Source organism: Bombyx mori, chromosome 8, assembly GCF_030269925.1.
Source record: "Bombyx mori chromosome 8, ASM3026992v2".
Taxonomy (NCBI): Eukaryota; Metazoa; Arthropoda; class Insecta; order Lepidoptera; family Bombycidae; genus Bombyx; species Bombyx mori.
The window spans coordinates 12,523,354-12,541,964 of NC_085114.1; the positions used below are offsets into that span (position 1 = coordinate 12,523,354).

At 36.5% G+C, this 18,611-nt stretch overlaps 3 protein-coding genes across 10 annotated transcripts in view; 2 read left to right on the top strand and 1 right to left on the bottom strand.

The window, feature by feature from the left end:
* Positions 1-1,608: 1,608 nt before the first annotated feature.
* LOC134199208 (uncharacterized) lies at positions 1,609-6,624 on the top strand. The gene is made up of 2 exons (XM_062669574.1): positions 1,609-1,928; positions 5,686-6,624. The coding sequence occupies exon 2, from the start codon at positions 5,704-5,706 to the stop codon at positions 6,616-6,618; it is 915 nt and encodes a 304-aa protein (XP_062525558.1). The 5' UTR covers positions 1,609-1,928; positions 5,686-5,703; the 3' UTR covers positions 6,619-6,624.
* Positions 3,198-5,403, top strand: LOC119628849 (uncharacterized). Its single transcript, XM_038012649.2, has 2 exons — positions 3,198-3,309; positions 4,174-5,403. Exons 1-2 carry the CDS (start codon positions 3,295-3,297, stop codon positions 4,918-4,920), a joined length of 762 nt encoding a protein of 253 aa, XP_037868577.1. The 5' UTR covers positions 3,198-3,294; the 3' UTR covers positions 4,921-5,403.
* Positions 6,625-13,666: 7,042 nt separating the features above from the next.
* LOC101744557 (phosphoserine phosphatase) overlaps positions 13,667-18,611 on the bottom strand; it is a 30,337-nt gene continuing 25,392 nt past the window's right edge. For 6 of the 8 annotated variants that reach the window (XM_062669809.1, XM_021348787.3, XM_004927307.5 and 3 more), the window contains exons 5-6: positions 16,459-16,620; positions 13,667-15,076 (exon numbers count right to left, since the gene is read on the bottom strand). In XM_062669809.1, the coding sequence (XP_062525793.1) occupies positions 14,970-15,076; positions 16,459-16,620 (269 nt within the window). In that variant the 3' untranslated portion in view covers positions 13,667-14,969. Of the gene's footprint in view, positions 16,621-18,611 lie in introns of all 8 variants that reach the window. The other 2 variants (XM_062669808.1, XM_062669810.1) reach the window with 2 other exon arrangements.

Sequence of the window (18,611 nt, forward strand, 5' to 3'; positions counted from 1 at the left end):
ATATTTTTATAAAATTTACACGAAATTTTAGTGTAATAGTTAATTTAACACGAGAAGTAATTTGTTTTTAACCCTTTTAAAATAAGAACACCTTGCATTATTTTCTCTAATGTTATTTATTACAGCTTAAGATGAGAATTCGCGCCATTTTCCTTTGGCCGTAATGTAAAGATGTTAAAAAGTAACGAATAATTGTTAATTTCGACTGTAACATAACCAAATCAATTTTATTTGTTATTTACCGATATAATTAAAACCAATCTTACGTTCAAAACTGTGAGATTGAACCGTAAAAATGTTTTTAATGATTTCTAGGACTCAAGAAAACCGAAGGCAATACGGTTTTTGCATTTATTAATTTTCGAAGAGCTAATTTCAGAATCTGTATTTTTTTATCACTGTAGATATCGCAACGTAGACCCTAAAACTAAATTGGGTTGTACAGAGGCTGTGCATGATCGGTACCTACTCGTGTGAGCCCATGATACCATCTACCGATAAATTCACAAATTCAATTCAATCAAAGTTCTCGGTTTGACAATCGATAAACGACGCTATCCCTTCATCGCAAAGTCGATTTCGAAAACTTATTTTCGTCTAATTCTTCTTCTTGTCTTTATCCCATGTTATGCGGGGTTGGCGAAACATTTACCCGTATCATGCTGCATAGGCATTAGGCATGAGTTTTACGACCTGTCCTCTGTCCTGCAAGCGTTATATCTCCAGGAGTATATCCACTGCAACGTGTCCTAGATAGGGATTTATCTGTTTCTACTTTCGATATCTCTTCATCAATTACTTCATCAATTTTTCGTTATATGATTTTTACATTTTATTAAGATAGTCTAATATTTAAATTTACCAACATCTAAAGTTAAATAAATATAATAAATATAAGTGAGAAGATCGGTACTTTTTTGTCAATTCACACTGGCACACTAATTTTATTTTAAAATAAGAAAATGTAAATGACAGTCAGCAATTGACATGACGACGTTCCGAATAGCTTTTTTTGAAAGATTATAAGATTTTGTTTGTAAACTAAATATCCACTAGATTTCGCCATACCTTCCCACATATATATTTAAAAAACTAACTGACCCGGCAGATTTCGTAATGCCTCAATCTATAAATATAGGACCTAAGCTTTTGTATAAAATAAATTAAAACAAACAAAAGGAATCCGTCCGACGGGGGACACATCAAAGGACAAACAAAATTGTTATATTGTTTTATTTAATTCCGAGCATTTTCATATTTATCTACCTTTTAAACCTTCTCTGGACTTCCACAAATAATTCAAGACCAAAATTAGTCAAATCGGTCCAGCCGTTCTCGAGTTTTAGCGAGACTAACGAACAGCAATTCATTTTTATATATATATAGAACATATTTCTTCTAATATACTAACTACTAAGGTACTAAACAGAAGTAGCATTTTATTTTGTTGTTTTATTAAAAACACCACTATAAATCTCGGGTAGGTACGTACATACGTACATACGTAACCGACGCTCGCGCGTTTATTTCGAGACTTGTTAAAACTCGGGTCACGTCTTGTAAACTTCGACCCGTTTCCTACGAATAGTTTCAAACGAATATTAATTTTAGTATCGTAGGTACTTTGTGCGTTTCGGCGCGCACTTTGCGGTACCGTGGGTTTCGTGGAGTCGGAGTGATGGGGCTCGATGGGGTTTAGTCGGCAGTCGGTTTTGCGGGGTAGCTCTTGCGTGGCTGACGCCGTGCAGTGCCTCGCGCGCCTTTCTCAAGGCGTAGTCTCCCGGCAGGAATTGGGAGAATAGGAGGACCCCTGTATTCTTCTTCTCCCTGTTCTTCTCTGGAGGCGCCGGAGTCCGACATAACCCAGTCTCTTACCCCCTCGACCGGGTATACGTAAATGGATTCCCCAACGTTAAAAAAAAAAAAAGGTACTTTGTGCGTCGATCGATGCATATAACATACTTGTTCAATTTAGTTTGTTGTGTAACTTTTATACCTACATATTACATTGCACGTAATAAATTCCGTTCTTTTAATTTTATTATGTAATTTGTAATCAAATAAGTATTTACAAGACCGTAAATACAATATGTATGCAGGTCAAACAAAATCTCAAGCAATAGCCAAAGGTGGCTATTTCTTCATGCCAATCAATTACTGCTAAGTGTAGATATTTCAAGTCATCTAGCATATTCCGTTGCTACGCTTAGTCACTTATCCATTGTGGTTTTTTTGATGCTTAGATGCGTGTACGAACTTAAGGTCCACCTGGTGTTAAGTGGTCACCGAAGCCCATAGACAACTACAACGTAAATGCCGCCACCCATCTAGAGACACGAGTTCTAAGAACTCCATTTTTATAGTACAACTGCTACCTCACTCTTCAAACCGAATCTACCCGAATGGTGTCTACCCGTGTTGGTTCACAAAACGTTCTAACACCAATAAAAAATATTTTTCCAGGTTATTAGAAATAAATCACATTGTGTATCATTTACCATGTTTCCGATGTAGGTCAGGATGCTTGATTGTTCGCATATATCCCATGTCTTTGTAAAAGTATTTCAGCAGCGTTTTATTCAGGACAATACTGACCCAAGCTTCTTCTTGACCTCGTCTTACATCACGTCGGGTATCGCCGCAGCATGTCCTCTTATCCTGCTGCGTAGGGCTTTGGCGTGAGTTTTACGACCGTGCTAACGTCAACTCTCCTTGAGTTCAGTATATCTCCAGTAGTATATCCATTGCAACGTCCAATAGGTTGTCTGATTAGAGTCCCGTGAGCTCATCTACTCGCTCGATTACGCTAGCATAACACTCTAGATTACCAGCTTAGGTAGGAAAAAAAAAGTGCCACATGGAGGATTTTTTTTCCTGTTTCTCCTTTTGTTATCTCTTTTACTTCAGCCGTTTTTTGTTTCTATGTTTATATTTCTATTGTTTCTTTACATTTTACAATTTTAAGCATTTACGTCATAAGATTAGCAAAAAATAAAATTATCACATTTTTTTATAGTTTTTCTGTTTTTTTCCATATTATTATATACTACCTATCCAACAACCAAGTATTCCAGTTGAAAAAAATTTCAAATATTAAAGCCTAGTAATAAGCTAGAAAATTTTATCGCACCGATACAAGAACAATGCATCGGCTTACGTAAATGAAAAAAGAATCAAAACGTATTATACTACGGCATAGTCCACACCTGCTCGCAACAATTAGTGATATACCAGTATTTGCACAATGTACTTGTGAAACAATTAGAAATTGAGCGTTCCGTTTGTTTCAAGATAATGTTTATAAAATTTGTAAGTTGTATTTGTATAATTAATTAAAAAGCCCACAAATTTGTAGTAATGAGTTAAAATACCGATGCTTACGTCAGCTCACATAATCTATGTAAATATTATATAATACCTAACTATAATTTATATAATGAAATTAGCTAGCCCGGCAGACTTCGTAGTGCCTCAATCGATAAATAAAAGACCTAAACTTTTGTATAAAATTAACTTAGAACATACAAAAGGAATCCGACGGGCGGGGGACACATGAAAGGGAAAACAAAATTGTTATTTTTGTTTATTTTCTGAGAATTGATATATTTATCTACCTTTTAAACCTTCTATGGACTTCCATGAATAATTCAAGACCAAAATTAGCCAAATCGGTCCAGCCGCTCTCGAGTTTTAGCGAGACTAACGAACAGCAATTCATTTTTATATATAGAGATTATCATCATAGTCATTTGAGGGATTACAGCCGCAGGTGGGTCTCAGCTTGGTCCAGTGAATCTCTCCAGTCCGATCTATTCGTGGCATTCCTTCTACAAACTATCACCCCTAAGTATTTTGTGTCCTGTTCAACGCTATCCAACCATCTAAACTTAGGCCTGCTTCTACTTCAGCGGTCCTTGGGCCGGTCTACCAGAAAGTTACTCTGTTCTTTCGCACCACATAGCCTCTTCATTACAAATGTCCAATATGTATGGTCTTAATGACGTATAATAAAAATGTGGGACTAAAATAATATCTAAAATTACTGTTAAAAATATAATTTCACTAAATATGACCATTTAAACTCGTAAAAGTAAGCTTTATATTTTAATAATTTTACAAATTAATCTTCTGTAACACATTATGTGTCACTGACAACAACACATCTCTTTTCAGATTCGCTACATGCAAATAATTTCCTTATTCCCGAAAATATCAATATCTCAATACAGATTTCCTTTTACAAATCCTTCTGTGGGTGTCATACCTAATTATTATAGCACGCAAATGTATGATACCGGCTTTAATTATGAAAATCTTGTACGTAATTCGCAAAACAGTGATTATAAGCAAGAAACTAGAGTACAAGATTATAATGATTATAATGATGGAAATGAATGTTCTTGCTCTTGCCGGAACTGCGAAGACCCAGAAAAATGCTGTGAGCCATTTTGTTCGAATTGCAACACTCAAGGGATGGCCAACATCGTCTTAATACCATATCCGTACCCTTTAATATTATCTTTGAATTCACAATGGAATTCTACAATGAAATATGTTAAGACGAATGAAACAAATCCTACTTCTGAGACAACAGAAAACACTTTTGCAACTCCAAGCCATGAAATTAATAATACAATACCACCAATAAGTTCAATAACTGTACCAACTTTTACTACAATGAGTACCGTTCAAACAACAAAAACAAATCCGACGATTTCAGCCAATCCGGTAACACAAACACCATCTGAACCTTCCTTACGCGCAATAAATAGATCTAACAAATCTAAGTATTTATTGACAACGGCAAGACGGACCATGCCTGTTTGGGTGCCTAAGTATGGGATCGTTCCAATACCGGACAATTTGGCTAAGAAATTAATGGTTAAGTTACGACAAATGAAGGAGCTACAGAATTTCTAAATGAATAGGTAAACTTTCAGTTTAGTGTTCCTATACTTAGCGTTTTGGGTTTATTAGTCAACCGTCAACATCATCAAAATAGTTTGACTGATTGATGCTCAAAATGATCCTACCATATCATTCCCCAATATGATGGAAGCACCCGGTTTTAAGCGACTCTGCGAACTTTACAATATAAACGAATAATAAAATGGAAGGTTAAGCAAATGGTAATTGCTATGAGAAAAACGTATCATGAAATAGAATGGACATCTTTTTAGCACTGTAAAACATACTTACAACAACAGAAGGGATCTCAATGAGAGTCCCACGTCCATATCTCCTCAGCATAGAATGACTGATGCAACGAAGAGTGTCAAATTAAATTAACAACAATTTTACTCAATGTTTACTATAATATATATTTTTGGTATACCTTAATGTAGTATATTTATTGTATTTTCATTCTTCTATATTTTAGTAAAATAAAAATTGTTAAAAATTCATATTTTTATTCATATCATAAATAATAATCAAACATTTACGACTTGCTATTTTCGCATTCAAGTGAAAATTCTGCTCGTGGAAATTTAAAATAGAACGAATAGTTTTAACCGATAAAGAACGAACAATATGGAATTATTGAATCGACATGAATTTTCACGGAAATAATTTAAATTTGATGATTGTATGTATTTGTGTAAAACTCGTTAATGATTTGTGAACCTAAAAACCCTATTCTGTCCATTTACAAAACTCACTTTCTCGATAATCCTATTGTTTCAGATAAGCACAATACATTTAATGGATTTTGTCGTTTGGGCTTCATCTCAATTTACCGTTCCTTTACAAGAAATTTACTACCAGAATCCAATGCCGCAGATACAGTCCCACTACCAAAATTTGATGTGGAACCATCAATATTATCAAGAAACTTATAATAAAAAGATATTTCAAAATAGTAATAAATCTCGAAAAAAACATAAAGAGCGCCCAAGGAAATCGTTCCGTGATTTAAATTATTGTAAGTGTTCTTGCAACGATTGCTACAGACCTAAGCCCTGCTGTAAAAATGTATGCTCAACGTGTAATAATCAATTTCCGCCACAATCAAACGTGCTGCTATTCCCATATCCAGTTCCGATCGTGATTGTCCCATCTAATAAAACAACAAACGAAATAACAATTCAAACGTTACCAACGACAACCCTAAATGCAAAAACAACAACAAATAAACCAACTACTGCTGCAATAGTCACACACACAATAGTGACTCCTGTTACGACAACACGGGATATCACATCATCTGCCATTCCAACTGTGACTCAAAGTGATTCGACAATTACGACAAAAGCAGACACTGTAACCGAAGGACCAAAAGTTACAGATACAGAAAAAACCTCACCAGATACAGAAAAAACCTCACCTCCTTCCACTCTATCTACAAATCCAATGCTCATAACGAGCCCACAAAAAGGAGAACTGCGTTACGACGTAACAAAAAAATGCCCTCCAATATTAGGCTGTTATAAAGCACACAAGAAACAGAACAGAAGTGGTTTCAGACCAACGGTCAGTGATTATAGCGAATTGAATTATCACAAAAATTATTTGCTTCGCACTATAAGGAGATTGAAAACAAATTTGAGAAATAAATACGAATTGATACCGATTCCAGATTCGGTTGCCGAACAGTTACTCAGTGAAATAAATGAGTGAAATCTATATTTTTATTCATTCAGTATTTTCTCTAAAAAAGAATAAAAAATAAAAAATGGTTCTCACATTTCCCACATTATTATAAATTGACACCCGAGGCAAACTTGAGGAGTTCTGGAGAACTAATCAAGATGGCACCGTCATTTTACCATCTCCCGCCCGACTTAGAGCAGAGCTTACCCCGACTACATAGATTTGCCGCGCATAAATGCGTTTCAATACATAGTTTTGCCACATAGCATTCAGTTCTGAATTAAACTCCTCCATGGTGCTTCCTACCCGCTATGACACATTGTTCTTCTTTAAACAAGGTTTATAAAGAAAGCTTGGTCGTATCTCTAGTATTGCTGATGTCCATTAGCGATCGTCATCTGTCAGTTAACATTTCGAATACTGTACAGTTCGGTCAAGAAGAAATTACTAAAAATCCTCGTCAATATTCTTTTCAACTAATAAAAAGTATAAATGATATTGTTTGTCTATTCAAATTTATGATTCGTTTATCTTTTCAATTTAATTATAAATAAATTACATTTAAGACTATCAAAATTTCTTGCATTAGACAATTAATATTGTCACTAAATTGCTTTATCTTATCAGTAATAATACTACAAACAAAGAGCGATAATTTGATTTAAATGATTTCTAAGAAACACTCCAGATAAAACAAACAGTAAATAAATACAGCCCTAAAAATTACCACAACAAGGATCTTCTCCGGGTTTTCGACATATAATATTCAATAACACAATCACGTGCTCGCACACACTATTCACATTACGCATAACAGCCAAACCGAGAACTTCACAACAAAACAAAAACACTCGCGTTATTTAGTTTAATTCAGTAATGTTTCTAAAGATCACTCATAAAGGAATGTATTTTTTTTTTTTAATTTGAATTCTAATTAACGGCTCAGTTTCGTATGGGCATAGGGCGCGCGTATAGCGTGGCAGGACCTTTCAGCGGGCGGCCAGACTGCGCCCGCGTCGTGCGGGGTCACCAGAAAAGTATTTTTAGAGTTGAAAGTTCAAAATACGTTGGTTACAGTCGCGCCGTGACCGACCCGACACCCAGCCGTCTTTGTAGGGAAATTCGGTTAGAACATTTAAAACAAATACTAGTTTACTATTTAAAATAATTAATAAAAACTGGAAATCACTGAGCATTTTTTCTATACACCAGTCATATTGACTGGTTATGATAGAAATAGGTATATTTAAATGGCTGGTAAATCTAGTGAAACGAATTTCGCTTTATAAGGCGCACTGGAAGCTCTGTTTTCTTGATAGCTCATTTGAAATTCGATTATTTTTAAAACATTGAAATAAGTACTTTTTGGTGGGAAATCGTTTATTATATGTTTTTTTTTTAACATGGATTAAAGTTCATTGTCTGTGAGAGAAATGGAATTGACAATTAATGATTTTTACAATGTACAATGAATTCTCCGTAAGATTGTATTATTATCAGTCTTTGGAAAGGCTCTGAAGTGTCCAAGTTAAGCACCGTAATGTGTGTTGGCACGTAATTAATACCTACCATCACCGCGTTTCTCTCCGGGATCAAATTCGTGAAGATCAATCCTCAACGAACGAAGTTATTACGAGCGTCCGGTAGCTAATTTAAGAAAATCTGCGCATCACCTACAAGGAAATTTCATTTGGAAATTGGTGAATAACCAAATAAAGAATTATTTTAAAAGTTAAAAATAATTTTGTTGCTCAGTTCAGGAGCTCAATGAATTCACCCCAGAAACACTTTGATATTGGAAAAATTGAGAAATAGCACGGCGCCAATGCGGGCTTTATGTAGAATGTATCTCGATACAAAGAGATCGGTGAAGATAGACGTGACGAAGAATTGACACACTTACAAAATTAAAAAACTGATGTTATAGTGTGCGTCGGAGCGGTTCTCATTTCCCTTGGTGGAAAATGGTCATTGTCGCATATGGAAATCGACAACAGGGCATACATTTGCGTAATAACCAATTTTATTTAAGCGTATCAAAATACACGTGGATACTCCTCCAACCTTATATCTCATTATACGCAGTGACATTCATCGATGGGTTATCGAAGACAAAATTAAAAACTGTAGCATAAGCAAACTCTATTTTAAGTCGTAGATTGATAGGCGGCTTGGCTGTGCCTTTAGTAACCCGTTGTTTTTTAGATTTATTGCTTAGATACTTGGACGAAGTCACGGCCCACCTGGTGTTAAGTGGTTACCGGAGCCCAACGACATCTACAACGTAAATGCCACCACCCACCTTAAGATGTGAGTTCTAAGGTCTCAATATGATTACTACGGCTGCCCCACTCTTCAAACCGAAGCGCATTACTAGTTCATGGCAGAAATAGACAGGATGGTGGTACCTACTCGTGCAAGAGGGCCTACCACCAGTAATTACTCAAATTATAATTTTTCTGGTTTGATTTTTATTACACGATGTTATTCCTTCACCGTGGAAGTCAATCGTGGTGAACATTTGTTAAGTACGTATTTCATTATAAAAAATTGTACTTGCCAGCGGGATTCGAACATCGGTGCATCTCTAGATACAAATGCACCGGATGTCTTCGAATGTTCATTACCAACGGTAATCACTCAAAATCAGGTGGATCATTGGCTCAACTGTCTGGGTTAACAGATAAGGTTGACTTTTACATTACTTCTGAGACGTCACTATTAAGAATAAAAGAACTTGGCACTAAAAGAATGTTGGTTGACTACAGACGGTAATTAATTATTATTGTTTGTCAAAATCGTGAACGATGAAGACAGATTCATCGTTATACGTATGACAATCTGAACTACTTTGTTTTATAATTAAAGGTATTTTACGGCTTAATATCAAATTCATAATTTTCTCTCAATATATTTAGCGGTAGGCAGCGGCTTGGCTCTGCCCCTGTCATTGCTTAAGTCCATGGGCGACGGTAACCACTGACCATCAGGTGAGCCGTGTGGTCGTCTGCATACAAGGGCAATAAAAAAAATCCGTTCTTTTCCTTATGCAATTGGCCTCTAGGGGAATTTGAAGTGGCCTAACGGATAAGACGTCCGGTGCATTCGTGTTGAGCGATGCACCGGTGTTCGAATCCCGCAGGCGGGTACCAATTTTTCTAATTAAATACGTACTCCGTAGACCTTAGAACTTATATCTCAAAGGTGGGTGGCGCATTTACGTTGTGGATGTCTATGGGCTCCAGTAACCACTTAACACCAGGTGGGCTGTGAGCTCGTCCACCCATCTAAGCAATACAAAAAAAAAGGCTCTGTGTACTTGATAGGCGAACTCCGTCAACTATTAATCGATTTACATTTTTTGTATTATTATTTGAAAGGTAAGTTTTTATTTCAGCTTTGTACATATATCACTGGTTTGGTTTTTAAATCATAGTAACTGAGAAATATGTTTACTAGCAAGTAAACAAAATTGCTTAATGTAGTTTTCCGTAACTATTACGTACCTAATTGATGTGTTTTGCTAAGGTAGGCGATTTTAAATATTTTTTGATTACGCTAATTTCCCTGGAAGACTTTTTTTCAAATTTCTACAGTTTTATCGTATTACACGGAAAACGAGAAGTAAAAACAAACAGACAGATTAGAATAGCAAACTTTAAAGACGTGCGACCTAATTTTTTCCCCAAGAACTATAATTTCATAACTGATTATCAAAGTACGTGTATATATATATATATATACTGAAGTTCAATCGCAAATCTCTTCGCTGGCCAGACACCGGTGACAGTTCACCGACATCTATTTTCAGAATGTAACCATCACGTATGTATTAGCCAATTGAAGGCACTCAAAATATAAACTAAACCATGTCTACGGCTGGAAAGAACTACTAAAATCTTTACTATTTTGGCTGTGAATATTAAAAAAAAATCTAATATTAATAAAAAAAAAGACATGCCCACTGAGTTTCTTGCCAATTCTTCTCAGGACGGAGACTAGTTCTTGTGAATTGGCGGTAGTTCTTTTGACGTTCAACAAGTATGTACTTTCATTTATGTTGAATAAAAATTATTTGATTTGATTTGTGTGATGTCGCTCTTGTGAAATGCGTATGTCGTAAATTATATCGCAGAATTGACAGAAGGTTTTTTTTAAAGTATTTCACCGGGCATACTGCGCTCGGGAGATATTGTCAGGCGTAGACAGCTGGTGCGTCGTATTGGGGACTTGCACGTGTGGTACCTACCATTCTGTACATTTCTCTCGCGAGACGGTCACGTGTTTCAGATTCTAAAGTGAAACAGTCGATATTCAAAATTAAAACTTCGAATTTTTTAAGTTATACTTCTTTAGGCGCGTTATGAAAAATTGATGAGAGTGAAATTTTACGATGCGCGCGCACCGTGACACAAAATTAACGGAATGAAGTTGCCCACTAAATCGCTCATTACAATACGACCAACGTAACTTGGCGAGTCTGAATATAGCCGCAGGTGAACTTTCCGAACCGTACCGAGAATTACCGAATTTATAAGATGTCAAGAAAAGGGATGTCCAATATGCGTGTTTGAAGATATTGCTTAATCGATTTTTTTTCAAATTGATTAAAATTTAAATTAAAAAAAAGAAATAAATTTAATAAAAATAAAGTATAACTTCTTACGCGCGTACGTAAGTACACGCACCCTTTTTTTTCAATGGGAGTGGTGGTATGCTGGCTATGAGGTCCGATGGCCACTTTGCATTAGATGGGCCTTGAGCTTGCCTACCTAATAACGCCATATATATAAGCGTAATTTAAATTATTTTCAAAAGTTAATGTCGCGTTTCCGAGCTTTCGAACAAAGAAACTAACCAAGAACATTTGACGGTAAATAAAACAAAATTGAAATATCAACTAATAAGAGGTTAATTGTCTACGACAAGAAAATGGTAAAGTATTCAAAACGTAGAAAATGATCAAGTGAAAATGAGAAATGCGAGATTTACATTTATATATACGACTGATAAAACGGAAGGATATACTATTATTACCTACGAGCTACGACTAATAGTACTAAGATAGTTCTAGTACCTTTTTTTTCTCCTACCTATTCTGATAGCCTTGAGAGTCTATTTCAGTTTCGCCCTAGTGAACTCACGGGGCTCAAACCGGAGTGCTGCTAACACTGACCCTAGCAAGAGCAATGCTTCGCAGAATCTACCACCGGATCGGAAACGGGACCCACTGAGAAGATCCGGCGAGAAACTCAGTGGGCTGTGTCTATGGGTTAATTCGCTCGTCGAGCCGTACGTCGCAAGCGACAGGTTCAACGAGGACAGTGATCGGTGATTGTGGTACCTAAAAGCACCGTTAATGGATCGTGAGGATCCGTAATGACGTGCTTTGGGCGACGTCGACTATTTACCATTCGGTCTACAGGCTCGGGTATCTAGTTAGTAGCTATGATATCTAGATCTATCTATCTGGTTCATACATCTGCCCGTAGTATCTAGCTACTGGTTGGAATACTTACAGCAAGTGCGTGAAGTGCTTTTTGCTTTTAAATACAACAGGCGTACCCGATGATAGCTTACTAGCGAAAAACCTTTTGTATATTTTTAAATAAATAAAGGATTATCACCTCTGGATACGCTGTGTAAGCCCCTTGTAACACGACCTAGGGATTACGGACGGATTTCAAGACGGTACCCATTTATTGTATATATCAAATCGAGTGGTGAAAGGGTATTTGGTTTAAGCGACATATACGCTCAATACGCGACATTTATCTTTGTAATTAAAAGTGCGTTTTATTTAGTATTAGCATCAACAGTTCGATGTTTTTAATGAACTTCAATTAAGCTTAGTCCATTGAAATAGCTGAAGAACATTTTTTTATTATGATATTTTTTTCAAATTTTAAACTTTAAATGGCTCTCCTCTAAAGTTGCAAAAATGTCATTTAAACCAAATAGTCACCCCTCGATATAATTAATAAGTTATAATTTCATGTTAACGTAACAAAATCTCTTTCAATGATCGTTCAGAGCGGCGGCGACGTAAATGTTTTTGATGAGCGCGCCTCAAGAAACACACCAGGCAAAGTTTGTTAAGAACATCATTTCGTTGGTTGAAAGAATATAACTTCGTATTAAACTAGTTGGCGCTTTTAAGGCCCGTACTGTTTCTGCCACGTACCATCCGACTATGGAATGAGCTTCCCTCCACGGTGTTTCCCGAGCGCTATAACATGTTCTTCTTTAAAAGAGGCTTGTGGAGAGCATTAAGCGGTAGGCAGCGGCTTGGCTCTGCCCCTGGCATTGCTGAAGTCCATGGGCGACGATAACCACTCACCATCAGGTGGGCCGTACGCTCGTCTGCCTACAAGGGCAATAAAAAAAAGCGCCCGCCGCGTCGATATTACACCCCTATTTCTGCCGCGAAGAAAGCATACATTCTGTTGAATGTGCAGACACTGTACACCTTCTTCGAGAAATTTCGACCTCAATGGTGGTGGCATTCACCTTTCAATATCTACGGGTTCTGGTAACAACCTAACACCAGTGTGCTTAGTGCGGGTTTTTATAAAGTTCTCGATAGCGTAAAACTTAGCTCATATTTGTATGAAGTGGGATCGTTTGCGTACGTTTGCCGCTTGGGGCGCTGTTACTGGTGGTAGGACCTCTTGTTTCCTGGTGGTAGGACCTCTTGTGAATCCGCGCGGGTGGGTACCACCACCCTGCCAATTTCTGCCGTGAAGCAGTAACGCGTTTCGGTTTGAAGAGTGGAGCAGCCGTTGTAACTAAACTTGAGATCTTAGAACTTAAATCTCAAGGTGGGTGGCGCATTTACGTTGTGGATGTCTATGGGCTCCAGTAACCACTTAGCATCAGGTGGGCTGTTAGCTCGTCCACCCATCTAAGCAAAAAAAAAAAAAACTAAGCATACAGGTCTAGCGTGAGCTCGATCACTCACTCCACTGGGCCGTACACGTTAATACCACCATCTGCCCATTCCTAAATTTTAATTACACTATAACCACATAATATCAAACTTGGGAGAACGTTTTCAGAGTAAAAATCAATTCAATCACATCGTAATATTAAAATTTTATTCGTTTAATTACAAAACCTTAGAGCATAAGAAGTACACAGCCGTTTTTAACAATCAACAATTCCGGTGTTTTAGATGCCAACTTTTTGTGTTGGCAACACAATCCAATTTCGTAACATATTATGGAATTTAACCGTTCACCAATATTTTCATTATTCATTATTATTATATTCTTTATTAGAGCCATACACCTATTAGGTTACGTCGGCTATTATTCATTAATTTCCTTAATATAACACTTCGCATTTCAGTTGGTTCGCATCAGCACGCAATGTATTGCAAATCGGCTGAAAGGGTCTCTACGCTCTCGAGGAGCGGTTTTCATTTCTACCCTCTGTTTAGATTACCTGCTAAAACGACAAATACACGCTCAAAAAATGAGTATTGTTTCTCGCTTACGTTTTGAGCACAATTGCGTTTTACCCTCGCGGCACCCTGTACTACAAAACATTATAATTGACTACTATAATGTAATTAAACCTAAATATTACACATACTACAACATAAAAATAGAATTTCGTTTAAAAAAAAATTAATCCAAAAAGGACTAAGTCCCCGAAACACTAACAAACAAAAATAAGCTTAATTTTTTGTACTTAAAGTACGATCACAATGTAAAATGTGTGTTAGAATTTTACTAAAAGAATTTCATTATAAATGCACAATCGAAATACAGGTTCCAGTTAAAAGACTGTGCTAAGTTCTGTTTTGAAATTTATACAGCAAAATATACTAGTTAAATGATACAAAAAATCCAAAGATTACTAATAGTACATTTAATTAAAATATTGTATCTTAATAACTATTATCATATACAAATAATATTTAAGGCGATGTTACATCACAGTGTAAATTACTACGTTTTTTTTACAAGTTTATTAAAATATATTTATTATTGGATTAAATAAATAAAATTTCACACGTTTCACTATAACTGTTGGTAAAATTTTGATTTCAACACTAGCAACACCTATTTCATTCCCGAATCGGTTTGAACGTTGTCAATTTCCGTTAAAACTTTAAATGAAGTCATAACTAATAGTCTACACTAGACTAGTTTAGTAGCTAGCCATAAAAGCAATTTGAAGTACCTACTAAAAATTTAAGATGTCAACATCAAAATTCACTACATTCAAACTACACGACCTATGGTCGCTAATATAAAAATCAATCTATAAGACATATTTAGTATTTACTAATATTGAAATTAGTCTAATGTCGATAAAGTAATTTGAAGCATGCAAATTGTATGAGTCCTATAAGGTCATTGTACTCCTCACTAAGACTTGGTCTGTATGGTGAATGAATCTATCAGCTCTTGGAAGTCCGTGACGTACCAGGCTGCCTTCTTCTTGACTTCGTCACGCACCACGTTACCCCCGAAGCCTGCAAATAACAATTACCTTTATAAGACAGAAATTAGAGTTTATTTTTGGTCGTATTTTAATGAAAGGGAATTTTAACACCTTCAACCTGAATAGAAAATCCCACATACAGATTATATTATTTATATTGACATTATATTATTCATATTGACCCACCGCAGCAACAGGGGTTTATAATTTTACATGCCGCAGTCAAAGTCTTAAACAAATTAAAACTTATAATAATATGCTGTAGGTAGAGTAACATACCACCCAGTTGATGGTACGGGTCTCTTTGATTCTAAGCTCTAGATTTAACGAGGTACTCCTTTGAAACGACCGCCTTAGAACTCACAGAGTTATTAAGATTTACAAAGGGCAATATCGATAACCCCGTCTCGTCATTTATAAACATGTGCAAACACTGTTCGCATTACTCATTAAATAACTCATTATAATGTTTTAGACCGACATAAAAATAATAAATACTGTATTTTTTTCACAGTCAACGTTCAGACTCAAATGAGTTGTTTAGTTTGATTGTCATTAATGATATAATGCCAATAAATATTGTAGTATATATTTCGTAGATGCTCAATCGGGGACTAAGGTTTCTTTAAATTGATACTAAGACTCGAAGACCCAATTTTATTACATAGCGGCTGTCCCTACAAACACACAAAATCAGTTCCGGCAAACCTAAAAACATTAACGTCCACAACATATACGACCAGTATCTTCAACTGTTACAGAACTCCCCCAAATCCTGATCACGCAGAAGCCAGTCACCCTCGACGCCCTAGACACGTCCTTAAGGGTCCATCAGATCCAATAATTCTTGCATTAGATGCCTTCAGCTCGCTAAGAGTTCAACGTGCAACCTAACCCATGCAACAGCCAGCTGAGTTTCTCGCCGGATCTTCTCAGCGGGTCGCAATTCCTATCTGGTAGTAGATTCATTTGCGAACCGACTGCTCTTAAGTTGTTAGGTCTCCTTTGGAGGCGTTCGGGCAGCTGTTAGGAAATTTCACCCCTTCTGGCTGAGCTATTACTGGTGGTAGGACCTCTTGTGAGTCCGCACGGGTAGGTATCACCACCCTGCCTATTTCTGCCGTGAAGCAGTAATGCGTTTCGGTTTGAAGGGTGGGGCAGCCGTTGTAACTATACTGAGACCTTAAAACTTATATCTCAAGGTGGGTCGCGCGTCGCGCATTTACGTTGTAGATGTCTATGGGCTCTAATAACCAATTAAAACCAGGTAGGCTGTGAGCTCGTCCACCCATCTAAGCAATAAAAATAAAATAAAAAAAGCCTTTGCTCGCTCACCTGTCCTGGTGAAACTAGAAAGGCCTCTTGGCCACCGTAATCTCTCATTCATAAGAAAAAAAAAGTTACAGAACTTACCAATGAAGCCGTCAGCAGGTGGGCTAGCCTCGGCATCGGTAGCCCCGTCCCCGACGATCACCAGGCGCTGGTACCCGTGCAATTCCTTCAGTCGTCTCACCACTAAACCTTTGCCACCAGATCTCGATGTTGGCTCGTTTTCATCGAAGCCAGCGTATTCACCTGTAGATTAAATTTGTATTTTATAGTTCAAGAAAACATCAAATCGTTTAATAAATTAGTGTGTCCGTAAAATAAGTGATTTAAATTTTTTAACCCATGACGACGAATTGACGCTTGTATATGGTACCCGCGTATACTCGTATTCGGAAAAATAACAATCGTTTGTGAGTATATTGTGAGCATAATCTTTATTATATGTATGTATATATGTATTTGTGTATATATGTATGTATATGTGATTGTGTATATATTTATGTATATACATTTTTTTGTGTGTATGTATTTGTAAATTAATATAAATTTCATTGCACATACCACTATTCACTCTGCACTACCTTTGGTTGACTGGTAGAGAATGCCTTAGGCATTAAGTCCGCCAATGTAAATTTTACATGAAGTGTAATAAATAAATAAATAAATCAGTGTTTTATGATAAAGGAATAGGGATTTTTTACTGGTGGTAGGACCTCTTGTGAGTCCGCACGGGTAGATAAAACCACTCTACCCATTTCTGCAGTGAAGTAGTAGTGCGTTTTAGTTTGAACAATAAAGGCTGCCATTGCACTGTAAAAACTGAGATTTTAGAACTCATGTCTCAAGACGAGTGTAGGCATTTACGTTGTTGATGTCTATGGGCCCCGTTAATCATATAACACCAGGTGGGCACCAGCAATAAAAAATTTAAAAGGCATAATACTTTTACTTTTTTCATGGTCTGCTGAAAAAAATCTCCAGAACTAGCTTGCTTCTATTTAGTCTTGTGTAAATTATAATACATTTTTTTTTGTACACTTTTGTTTCTTTGTTTTTTGTTGTTTTTAGCGTTGACAACCATAATCAACGTCTATATTGACGTATCGCATATGATGAAGTTTTATTTGTGACATCAGACCGATAACAGGTAATAAACCTTTTTTTAAAGCGGATCAAACACATAATAATCACCGTGGAATGTGTCTTCGTAAGATAGAAAAATGCGATAAAAAAATCGGACAAGGGCGAAGCGGACATTCCACGAAAAGGGTTCCGTAACCGGGATAAAAGTTCACGGATAAAAAAATCGATGTACACAACGTGAATTAATAAAATTTGTTGTCGTTTAACTCTGAGAAGCGTGTTATTAAGACTAGCCCATATATCAAAAATACTTTAACTACTAACTTAGTTACGATCACGATTTTATGAAGCTGAAATCCCAGCAAAATCATGCAAATTTTTTTCATCTATCCATCACATGTGTTGCTCCTAAACATTACCTTTTGGAAATTTCGACACCATACCGACAGATAAAAAGCTATTTGGCTTAAGCGATATTTTCGCAACATCACCGGAAAGTTTAACCTTTGTTCATTTAAAGTTTTAAATTTGAAAAAAAATAAAAATCGGTTGTCTGTAAAGTCGGTTTACTGACGATAGTTGAACGTGACAACATCATAAGAAAATACTGATGGAATGGTTTCATTTTTCAATTATCGCAATTATCGGTTTTTTCACTTTTCACTGAATTTCATACTTGACGAAAACATGTAAAAATGTATTATATTAATAGCAGCCGTCCACGCGGATGCATCGCTCACTCAAGTAGGAGAGAGACAGATGTCGAACGCTGCCGAACGCGGAGGCCGATTGTACGTCTTTGTCGCTCGTTGCGCGCTCTCGCTTGCACTTCAAGCCTTAAATGGAACGCCTCAGAGCGAGGTAACGCCGCATGAGTCATGTTTTTTCGTGCGTGCAGCCGGCTCTATCGAATTATAAGACGTTGTCACGTCAAAAAATCATAAAAAAAACTTCTTCAGTTATTTGAATGTGTTCAACATAATTCTTGTAGTTCAATTTAAAACATCGATTTTTTATATTAATACCTACATAATAAATATAAATAAAACGGGCCTTTAATTACAGAGATAAATATCGCGTATTAACCGAAACGAAATGTCGCTTAAACCACAAAATGGCCGTTTTTGTCGTTTGGTCACACAGATCCTTAGGGC